Here is an 11,243-nt window from a genome sequence, read left to right on the forward strand (position 1 = left end):
GGATTATTCATATAAATAGTTTTTATGTTCTTAACATAAACACAAAGGTAACTGCATGCACAGAAAACAAGACACCATCAGTAAGACCAAGCAGAAAAAAACAGAACACAGAAATAAATTTTCAAACACTTCAAATATATTAATTATTAGACACAGTCTATAACATGCTAAACTTTAATTGAAATAAAAGTTAGACTTGAAGATGTATAGGGAATAAGAAATAATAAATGTGAAAGATTTAAAAGGAACCAAATAGAACTCCTAGAAATGAAAAATATGATAATAAAAAATTAAAACTGAATGCAAAGTTTTAATAGAAAATTAGATACAACCAAATAAAAAATTCATGGAGTGAAAAATATGTCAGAATGTAATTTATCCAGAATGCAGCTCAGAAAGATAATAAAATGAAAAATATGGAGGAGATGGTTAAACACACAGGACAGACTATAAAGGTTTAACATATATTTAACCAGAATTTCAGAAGGGGCAATGAGAAAGATTTGTTCATAAACAATATTTGGAAAAACAATGGCTAGAAATTTTCCAGAATTGATGAAAATGTCGATGTAGATTTAAGAGACCCAAGTAAACCTAGCAGAATAAATAAAACTTAACCATGCCTAGAAAAAAACATCATTGTGACATTCAAAAGACAAAGAAATCTTCTTTTAAAAAAAAAAAAAAAGCCACAGGAAAAAGACATTTAATCTTTAAACACACAACAGACTGACAGCTTTGCTGCATGTTGACAATTTCTCAACATTAGCAATGGAAGCTAAAAGAAAGTAAGACATCTTTAGTGTGCCGAAAGAAATGAACAAACCATCCTGTCTTTAGTCTTTGCACATAAGAGTCATCAAATGAGAAAAATCAACTGGGTATCAGTTTGGTTTTAAATTAATCAAGATCATGGGAGAGAATTAGTATAAGGACATTTTATCGCTCAAATATAACTTCTTATAGTTTTCTTCTGTCCATCCCTCACCACAATTCTGAGTACAAGAGTTTGATCTCTCTCTTTCTAGCCTTCGTCATCTCTAGTGACATTCACTTCTACTCTAGTCACCTATGACCATGGCCACTTTCTGGAGACTATAGTCTCTTAGAGCTGAAATCGCAAATTCAAACATACTTCTCTTAATCTACAACTTACATTCTTTTTCAAAGGGCTTCAATCACCATTTATACCAATAAATTCCAAATTTGTCTCTGCAGCCCAAACCCCTTTCCTCAACTTCATTTATGTAATGAAAGACCATTTGATCATTTATATAACTATTTATATGGATGCTCTTATACACTTCAAATTCAATATGTTTTAAGTTAAAATTTTCCCTTCCTCAAAAATGAAAGATCTTCTCCAGCTCTATACCTGTTTCTCTCTTCTCCTCTTCCTGTGTTTACTTTATTAGTTAACAGCACCAACACACATTCAGTTCCCTAAGCTGAAAAAAAGTACATTTACTTTCACTTTCACTCCTTACCCCAGTCCCTCTATGTCTGATGTATCACCACATCCGATGTATTTTATCTTCATCGTTCTAATATAACCCCATTACTGCATTTCTAGTTGAGGCCAATATCATCTCTTACCTGTATTAATGAAACAACTTCTAATCAGTCTGTAGCCTGTAGTCTTACTCCTTTCATTTATTCTCAATTCTGAAATAGGATGATCTTTTGAAAAATAAAAAGATGGTCATGTCACTTTTCTATTTAAAACCCTTTAATAATCTTGTATTTCCACTGATGTGAGTCCAAATGCCTTAGCCTGGCTTACAAAATATTTGCTGATCTTTCCAATCTTAACTCTTTTTCCTCTTCACTCCATGGCTCAGCCATATTGATCCTATTTCAATTCTTCCAAAACACTTTTGTCATTTTGATTTTGCACAATCGTTTTTAGTTTGCCTGAAAATTTTACCCTACACCCAATTTTTGTTTGGATTACTTATACTCATCTTTCATGCATCAATTTAGAATATAGTTTTTCCAGAAAAGTCTTTCCTGTACTTCCAAATTCTGGTTAGAAGACCCTTATCTATGCTCTTATAGTAGCATGAATTTTTTGCTATCATCACATTCCTTATGCTCTATTTTTAGTGTGTGATCACTTTTCTGCCTCCAACTTTCAAGACAAAACTATGTCTGTCTGTTTACCACTCTGTCCCTAACATTCATCACCATACCTAGCACAAAGTATATCTTCAATAAATATTTGCTGAACAAATTAATGAATGGGTAAATAAAATATTTAGAATTATGCCTCTAGAAGGCCTGTGACTGCAAAATGGAAATCAGATCCACAACTAAACTAAGGTCTAGTTTTTTCAACTTTTTTTTAAATGTTGTCAGAAACAGGACATATCTTACTTTATTCACTACTGTTGAGCATTTACTTTTTATTGTGATCCTAAATAAATGTACCATTTACCCAGCTTGAAATGTCCAGCCTCCCCAAAACAACTATTTGCATATACCAGGTTCAGTTTCAAGTGCATGACCTTATTGTTACTGTCTTTTCTAAGAGTACTTGCTGGCAGCTAGCGACAACTAAGACCTCTGTTTTCTATTTCCAGTTTTCCGGGGAACCTCTTGCTCACTCAGTCAATTACATAAAGGAGTCCTCTTAACTATTTTTGGTTGTTTTATATATTGTTTTCACAGAGAGATTGTAATTTATTTGAGGTTGGGGCTATATCTTAAATATGCTTTTTATATCCACCACAGCTCTAGCAGATTGTGGTTTATTGTGTTATTGACTGAATAGTATTAGCATCACATACCACAAAGAATGCAACTCAGAAAATAGAAATATAGAAGAAAATATAATTAAAATTCATCAACAAACACACAAGATAAATTAATATTTTGCCTCAAACTTGTTTGACTTTGTTTAAAACATGAGAATCTGTAGAGTCGCGTGGTGGCGCTGCAGGATAAGACCGGGAAATTTTTGAACCATCTGAAGCCCTGGCTTCCATTAACCAGTGGAACTGAGAGCGCTGAAGAAGCAGGGAGGAAAAGGGTGGCTTTCAAGAGAAAGCCAGGCAGCCAACACCACCCTCGCGACAGGATTTCAAGTCTATAGATTCCCAAAGGTCCTGGCTGATAGATGAGAGGAGCCATTCCCAAAGCTGTTTGAGATTGAGCTGAAACATTTCCGCAGAAAGACGTTTGGCTAAAGAGTCATGGAGCCGGGAGAGGGGATCCCTCAGCAGATAAGGCAAGTGCTGCTTTTCTTTGTTTGCCTGGGAGGGTCTTTGGTGTGTTCAGAGACTTGGCGCTATTCTGTGGCAGAAGAAACAGAGACCGGCTCCTTTATAGCTAACGTGGTGAAAGACATAGGTTCAGGTGTGGAAGACCTGGCTGCTCGGAATGCCAGAGTCATCTTTGACGATTATAAACCATACTTGTGGTTGGATCCGCAGACAGGCAACTTGCTCTTAAATGAGCAACTGGACCGGGAAGCACTTTGTGATCTCACAGAGCCATGTATATTGTATTTCCAGGTATTACTTGAAAATCCGTTGCAATTTTTTCGGGCTGAGCTTTGGGTCAGAGACATAAATGATCACACTCCCACATTCCTAGATAAAGATATACTTGTGAAAATCCCAGAAGGAACTGCTCCAGGAACCTCATTCCAAATGCAGAGTGCTCAGGACTTGGATGTAGGAAAGAATGGTGTCCAAAATTATACATTAAGTCCCAACCCCCATTTCCACCTCAAATTAGAAGACAGCGATGAGGGCAGAAAATACCCAGAGCTGGTAATGGATCAATTTCTGGATCGAGAAAAGGAGCCTGAGCTTAGATTAACGCTAACAGCCTTGGACGGCGGGTCTCCGCCCAAGTCAGGAACTGCAGTGGTTCGTGTTTTGGTTTTAGATATCAATGACAATGCCCCAGAGTTTGAGAGACCCGTCTATAAGGTTCAGGTACCAGAAAACAGCCCTCTGGACTCCTTGGTCGTCAAGGTGTCTGCTACAGATTTAGATGCAGGAATAAATGGAGAACTATCTTATTCATTTTCCCACGTCTCCAGAGACATACGGAAAACATTTGAAATCCATCCAAATTCTGGCGAAGTCCATTTAAAAGCACTTCTGGATTTCGAGTTAATTCAGTCTTATGTAATAAACATTCAGGCCATTGACGGTGGGAGCCTCTCGGGGAAATCAACAATTTTAGTTCAAGTCGTAGATGTGAATGACAACCCACCAGAAATAGTCATAGCATCTCTTACCAGCCCCATACCGGAGAATTCAACACCTGAGATGGTGGTCGCTGTTTTTAGTGTTCGAGACCAAGACTCAGACGACAACGGGAGGATGGTTTGCTCAATTCAGGACAATCTCCCCTTTCTCCTGAAGCCCACTTACAAGAATTTCTACACCCTGGTAACAGAGCGTCCACTGGATAGAGAGACCAGAACCGAGTACAACATCACCATCACCGTCACCGACTTGGGGACCCCCAGGTTGAAAACCCAGCACAACATAACCGTGCTGGTCTCCGACGTCAACGACAACGCCCCGGCCTTCACCCAAACCTCCTACACCCTGTTCGTCCGCGAGAACAACAGCCCCGCCCTGCACATAGGCAGCGTCAGCGCCACCGACAGAGACGCGGGCGCCAACGCCCAGGTCACCTACTCGCTGCTGCCGCCACAGGACCCGCACCTGCCCCTGGCCTCCCTGGTGTCCATCAACGCCGACAACGGGCAGCTGTTCGCCCTGAGGGCGCTGGATTACGAGGCCCTGCAGGCCTTGGAGTTCCGCGTGGGCGCCACGGACCGCGGCTCCCCTGCGCTGAGCAGCCAGGCGCTGGTGCGCGTGCTGGTGCTGGACGCCAACGACAACTCGCCCTTCGTGCTGTACCCGCTGCAGAACGGCTCTGCGCCCTGCACCGAGCTGGTGCCCAGGGCGGCCGAGCCGGGCTACCTGGTGAGCAAGGTGGTGGCGGTGGACGGAGACTCGGGCCAGAACGCCTGGCTGTCGTACCAGCTGCTCAAGGCCACGGAGCCCGGGCTGTTCGGCGTGTGGGCGCACAACGGCGAGGTGCGCACGGCGCGGCTGCTGAGCGAGCGCGACGCGGCCAAGCACAGGCTGGTGGTGCTGGTCAAGGACAACGGCGAGCCGCCGCTGTCGGCCAGCGTCACGCTGCACGTGCTGCTGGTGGACGGCTTCTCGCAGCCCTACCTGCCGCTCCCGGAAGCGGCGGCCGACCCGGCCCAGGCCGACCCGCTCACGGTCTACCTGGTCATCGCGTTGGCGTCGGTGTCGTCGCTCTTCCTGTTCTCGGTGCTGGCGTTCGTCGCGGCGCGGCTGTGCAGGAGGGTCAGGGCCGCCTCGCTGGGTGGCTGCTCGGTGCCCGAGGGCCACTTTCCGGGCCATCTGGTGGACGTCAGCGGTACTGGGACCCTTTCCCAGAGCTACCAGTATGAGGTATGTCTGATGGGAGGCTCTGGGACCAACGAGTTCAAGTTCCTTAAACCTGTCATCTCCAACCTCCCGCAGCTCAGCACTGAAAGGGAGCAAAGCCACACCTTTCTGAATGGCTTTGGTTTCAATTAGGGATTTGATTATTATGCTAAACTTTTAGAATGAGTGCCATTTCTTTGTAAAATTTATTCATTGTAGTGTAATATCCTTCTCATTTGGGTAACTTTACTTAAGAGTTTTCAGAAATTTCAATAATTTAAGTCTATTTTCTGCTCTCGATATTATGAAAAGGGAGCTAGAATTTGCTTAGTTCTTCTTCCAAAATGCAACCCCAAATAATTTATTCAAATATACAGCATTTTTCCTTGAAGCTTAATTGTACACTCAGCTCAGTCGTATTCTCTGGGTATTGTGGGCCCTAGATCCTCACCAAAACAGTTTTTTTGTTTGTTTGTTTGATAGTAGTATTATAGAGGAAAATGCACGGTATGAATAAAAACATAATTGCTTTGTCATCTGGTTAGGTTGGGTTTTAATCTGTTATCTTTTAAAAATTTTTTTTAAAGTATAATCAATCTTTCCATTCTACTCTTCTGCAAAATATTTCAGAGAAATTTTTCTGCATTTAGTTATTTTTCTGCATAAATATTTTGTGAACTGTATACATTGCCGGTACGTGTTGTATTAAAATAAATTCTGATCTTGTTTGGATGAAGGTATATATTCAGACCACATTTCTTATCTTCAAACTTCCTGGTACTACCCAAGAGAGGTAATCACTATGAAGATGTTTCTCTATTTTTTTTTTTACCTCTCTTGACAAGTTTTGAGTGGCCCAGTAATAGACTCCAGATTGAAGCAGGAATAGCCACATTCTCTAAACCCTAAAATTGGCAATTAAGGTTTAGTGTATCTAGTTTTTCCTTGCTTGCTTGTAAATAGGAAATAAATGTTAAACATGGGATAAAATAGCTTTGTTTATTCCTGTGTCGGCTGACAGCACCGAATGGCATTTAGAGAGGGAGGTGAGAAGGAAGAAAGGAAAGAAAGAGTAAAGGTGAGAGGGCATAAGGGAGTGGAGGAGGTAGAAACCTAGGAAACAATAAGTAGAGACCAAGACAACTACTTGGTCCTACACCTATCTGTTCCTGATTCCTTCTAATATTAACTTAATGAATGGAATAAAAATATACAAGCTTAGAGATAAATAATCTATATTAGAGAATTTTGTTATAAAACTTAATTTTGTAAATAATTTAACATAAAAATGCTACAAAGGGTTTTATGTAATGACTTGTTAACAGGTTTCCCTCCATTATTTTATGTGCCCCTGGATCAGTTTTAAAAAGTAGCTTTGAACTTGTTATTGTTTGGGTGTTTATACCTTTTCTCAGGATCATCATACTCTCCTTAGCACCTATAACTTTTAAAAATTATTTACTAGGTTTAATGTGAACAGAATTATTTTATAATGTAATGTAACATCTTCAGGATCTACAAATAATCCAATTTATATATTATATGATTGATTCATTACTTCATTGAGAGTAATAAATATTTTATTGACACATACTCTATTACTAGAAAGCCTCGTGAAAAAAATTTCAAGCTTCCCGCCAAGCCTACAGGGTTAAAATTTTCTCCTTACAAGAGAAAAATAAGGAGACATTTGATCTGAGAGATGACAGATGGGAATGAAAAGCTAATCTTGATCCATTTACTCACTGACATAGATAATCAGCTTCTATCACTAATATTTTTAAAATCATGAACATTAAGGGCTCATTTTTTTGCACATTTAATTCCATAAAGTTTGTATCCACAACCGAGATCTTTCCATTAGGAAAAGTATCAGATTTTAACTGTAACCAGCATGTTCTCATATTTTGAAAGTTTACTTAAATTTGTTTCATTATGTAGAGGAAAACATTCTAAAATAGAATGTCAATTTGAATGATCTGTATCTTAGTAGAATTAAAACAATATTCAACACAATGATTACAGTTGGCCCATGCCAAGTTTTCCGTTATCCAGAACATTGGAGTGGAGAATACATGATACTCTCTGCTATTTAAACATTATTATTAAAATATTGGCTAAAGTTTGGTGCAGTTGGAGAGACTCAAGTTCCCTGACCCCAAGATATTTTTCCCATCCTTAGGAGTAAAAGAACTTCAGAATCCATGCTAGGGTGCCAGTATCTCAAGCTATCCACGAGAGATATGTGAGTTGTTTCCTAAAAATAAGTTGCCATCTTTCATCGTTGGGAATAATTTTAATTTGCTATTTCAGATTAATCTAACTTATTTTCTTCTGCACTTTAGCTTTTGCTGCAACTTCAGCCCTTTATCTTTGTGATTTTGACTTTCCCACTTTTCAAGATCTCTGTGAATCTCAGCTGCAACATGTGTTTATCTTAGTTTTAATAATAGATGTAGATGCTCTTTAGAAATTATTTTAGATAATGCAACAGTCAATATAACATGTTTACAGAGGTCTGAAGACATTCCCTTAGACAACATTTACAAATAAGTTATCCATAACCCTTTAAGCTGTCTATTGGGTTAGCATAATAACCCAGTTCTAGCTGGTCTATCACTTAAGTTTACAGTCCCGAAATGTGTAAATGAATCTCTTCATCTGGCAGTGAATTGAGAGTTTAATGGGTATATTTTTTTCTTTAGGAATAGACTGATAGGTACACATCTTTTTATATTCAATTTCACCTCAGAGTACAGACTATATAAATAGTAGACATTGTAAACTCCATGACATCAAAGAAGGTATTTGTATTCCCAGCACTTAGTATAGTGCCTGACATTTAATATGAAATCAATGAGTTTTGTTGAATAAACAAATGAATATAGTTAACTTTGTTCTTACATCATTTCCCAAAATATCTGGCACCATTTCACATTCATAATCTCACATGAAAATAATGGTTGTCATTTTATTTATAAACCACCCTATATGTCATCCGTGGTTGTTGTGTGTGCGCGCATGAATATAAAGTGGAATACCTTGTGTAGCATTTCCAACAAACTAGGTTCAAGTACAACACATGGTGGCGCTCCGAGCTAAGGCTGAGAAACAGACCTGAGGGTGATTACTGTTCCCGCACTCATATACAGATCTAAGAGAGAGGGTTCTTAACGGAATTACCTTGCAGCAAGGATTGACTCCCAGAGCCGACTGACTGCAGACCCAACAGGCACCCAGACCCTAAAGACTTTTGGCGTTGGAGAAATGGAGGCTGAAGAGCGCTTTCCTACACTAAGGCAAGTCCTGTTTCTGTTTGTTTTGCTGGCTCAGACTTGGGCGGAGCGGGAAGGTTACAGTATTGCAGAAGAAACAGAAAGTGGTTCTTTTGTGGCGAATCTAGCAAAGGACATAGGTTTAGAGGTTAGAGAACTGTCTTGGCGAAAGGCTCGGGTCATTTTTAACAACAACAAAAAACATTTTCAGCTGAACCTTCAGAACGGAGATTTACAAGTAAATGAGAAACTGGATCGGGAAGATCTGTGCGGCCCCACTGAGCCTTGTGTGCTGCAATTCCAGGTGTTATTGGAAGACCCTTTGGAGGTATATAGGTTTAAGCTTTTGGTCAGTGACATAAATGACAATTCACCTGTGTTCCCAGAAGCAGAAATGATTTTGAAAATTATGGAAAATACTCTTCCAGGGACTGTGTTTCCCCTGAAAAATGCACAAGATTTGGATGTAGGCATCAATAACATTCAAAACTACATCATCTCCCCAAACTCCCATTTCCACGTTCTTACCCGAAATGGCAGTGAAGGCAGAAAATACCCAGAGCTGGTTCTGGACAAAGCCCTAGACAGAGAAGAGCAGCCCGAGCTCAGGTTAACTCTCATGGCAGTGGACGGCGGAGCTCCTCCCCGAACTGGCACCGCCCTGGTCCTCATTGATGTCTTGGATATCAACGACAATGCCCCTGCGTTTGTGCAGCCGCTCTATCATGTGCAAATGCTGGAAAACAGTCCTCTGGGATCCCTTGTTGTCACTGTTTCCGCTAGAGATTTAGACACGGGAATAAACGGTGAAGTATTCTACTCTTTTTTTTATGGTGATGAGGAGATTATTAGGACATTTGCACTTAATGAACTCACAGGAGAAATTAAAATAATTAAGAAACTAGATTTTGAAAAAATTGTGTCGTATGAGGTGGATATTAAAGCCTCTGATGGGGCAGGTCTTTCTGGAAAATGCACTGTCATAATACAGGTAGTGGACATAAACGACAATGCCCCAGAACTGACGGTTGCTTCACTTATAAGCTCCATCCCAGAAAATTCCCCAGAGACCACGATAGCTCTTTTCAGTGTTCAAGACCGAGACTCCGGGGAAAATGGAAGGATGGTATGTTCCATCCAGGAAAATGTTCCTTTCACGCTGAAACCTTCCGTTGAGAATTTCTACAAGGTTGTAACAGAAGGACCGTTGGACAGAGAGAGTAGAGCCGAGTATAACATCACCATCACCGTCACCGACTTGGGGACCCCCAGGTTGAAAACCCAGCACAACATAACCGTGCTGGTCTCCGACGTCAACGACAACGCCCCGGCCTTCACCCAAACCTCCTACACTCTGTTCGTCCGCGAGAACAACAGCCCCGCCCTGCACATAGGCAGCGTCAGCGCCACAGACAGAGACGCGGGCGCCAACGCCCAGGTCACCTACTCGCTGCTGCCGCCACAGGACCCGCACCTGCCCCTGGCCTCCCTGGTGTCCATCAACGCCGACAACGGGCAGCTGTTCGCCCTGAGGGCGCTGGATTACGAGGCCCTGCAGGCCTTGGAGTTCCGCGTGGGCGCCACGGACCGCGGCTCCCCTGCGCTGAGCAGCCAGGCGCTGGTGCGCGTGCTGGTGCTGGACGCCAACGACAACTCGCCCTTCGTGCTGTACCCGCTGCAGAACGGCTCTGCGCCCTGCACCGAGCTGGTGCCCAGGGCGGCCGAGCCGGGCTACCTGGTGAGCAAGGTGGTGGCGGTGGACGGAGACTCGGGCCAGAACGCCTGGCTGTCGTACCAGCTGCTCAAGGCCACGGAGCCCGGGCTGTTCGGCGTGTGGGCGCACAACGGCGAGGTGCGCACGGCGCGGCTGCTGAGCGAGCGCGACGCGGCCAAGCACAGGCTGGTGGTGCTGGTCAAGGACAACGGCGAGCCGCCGCTGTCGGCCAGCGTCACGCTGCACGTGCTGCTGGTGGACGGCTTCTCGCAGCCCTACCTGCCGCTCCCGGAAGCGGCGGCCGACCCGGCCCAGGCCGACCCGCTCACGGTCTACCTGGTCATCGCGTTGGCGTCGGTGTCGTCGCTCTTCCTGTTCTCGGTGCTGGCGTTCGTCGCGGCGCGGCTGTGCAGGAGGGTCAGGGCCGCCTCGCTGGGTGGCTGCTCGGTGCCCGAGGGCCACTTTCCGGGCCACCTGGTGGATGTCAGAAGCAGTGGGTCCCTGTCCCATAGGTACCAGTATGAGGTGTGTCTGAGCGGAGGGTCAGGGACCACCAGCGAATTCAAGTTCCTGAAGTCTGTTACCTCTAACCCTCAAGAGTCTGTGAATAATGTGGAGGAAAACTCAAACTTTTTAAGTGGTTTTGTATTCAATTAAGAATTTGTTAATTTTTCAGATCATTCAAGATGAAGGTTAGTTCTACTAAATATACTAGTCTCCATTACCTTTTTTCTTCTATATATAATTCTTGGGTATTTTGTTGATTTCATTTTCCTAGTTAAGGACATTAGAAACCTTAAATATATACTTATATTTACTCTCTTT

At 42.5% G+C, this 11,243-nt stretch overlaps 2 protein-coding genes across 2 annotated transcripts; both read left to right on the top strand.

Moving 5' to 3' along the window:
• Positions 1 to 878: 878 nt before the first annotated feature.
• Positions 879 to 6,462, top strand: LOC117017107 (protocadherin beta-18-like). Its single transcript, XM_033097041.1, has one exon. The coding sequence runs from the start codon at positions 3,195 to 3,197 to the stop codon at positions 5,580 to 5,582; it is 2,388 nt and encodes a 795-aa protein (XP_032952932.1). The 5' UTR covers positions 879 to 3,194; the 3' UTR covers positions 5,583 to 6,462.
• A 1,886-nt stretch (positions 6,463 to 8,348) lies between these two features.
• Positions 8,349 to 11,127, top strand: LOC117016581 (protocadherin beta-15-like). The gene has a single exon (XM_033095990.1). It carries the CDS (start codon positions 8,697 to 8,699, stop codon positions 11,073 to 11,075), a length of 2,379 nt encoding a protein of 792 aa, XP_032951881.1. The 5' UTR covers positions 8,349 to 8,696; the 3' UTR covers positions 11,076 to 11,127.
• Positions 11,128 to 11,243: the final 116 nt, after the last annotated feature.

This window comes from Rhinolophus ferrumequinum, chromosome 24 (genome assembly GCF_004115265.2).
Source record: "Rhinolophus ferrumequinum isolate MPI-CBG mRhiFer1 chromosome 24, mRhiFer1_v1.p, whole genome shotgun sequence".
NCBI lineage: Eukaryota > Metazoa > Chordata > Mammalia > Chiroptera > Rhinolophidae > Rhinolophus > Rhinolophus ferrumequinum.

What these genes read in the sequence shown, in the direction of transcription:
- LOC117017107 (XM_033097041.1), top strand. Translation starts at nt 3,195, where the DNA reads ATGGAGCCGGGAGAGGGGATCCCTCAGCAGATAAGGCAAGTGCTGCTT.
- LOC117016581 (XM_033095990.1), top strand. Translation starts at nt 8,697, where the DNA reads ATGGAGGCTGAAGAGCGCTTTCCTACACTAAGGCAAGTCCTGTTTCTG.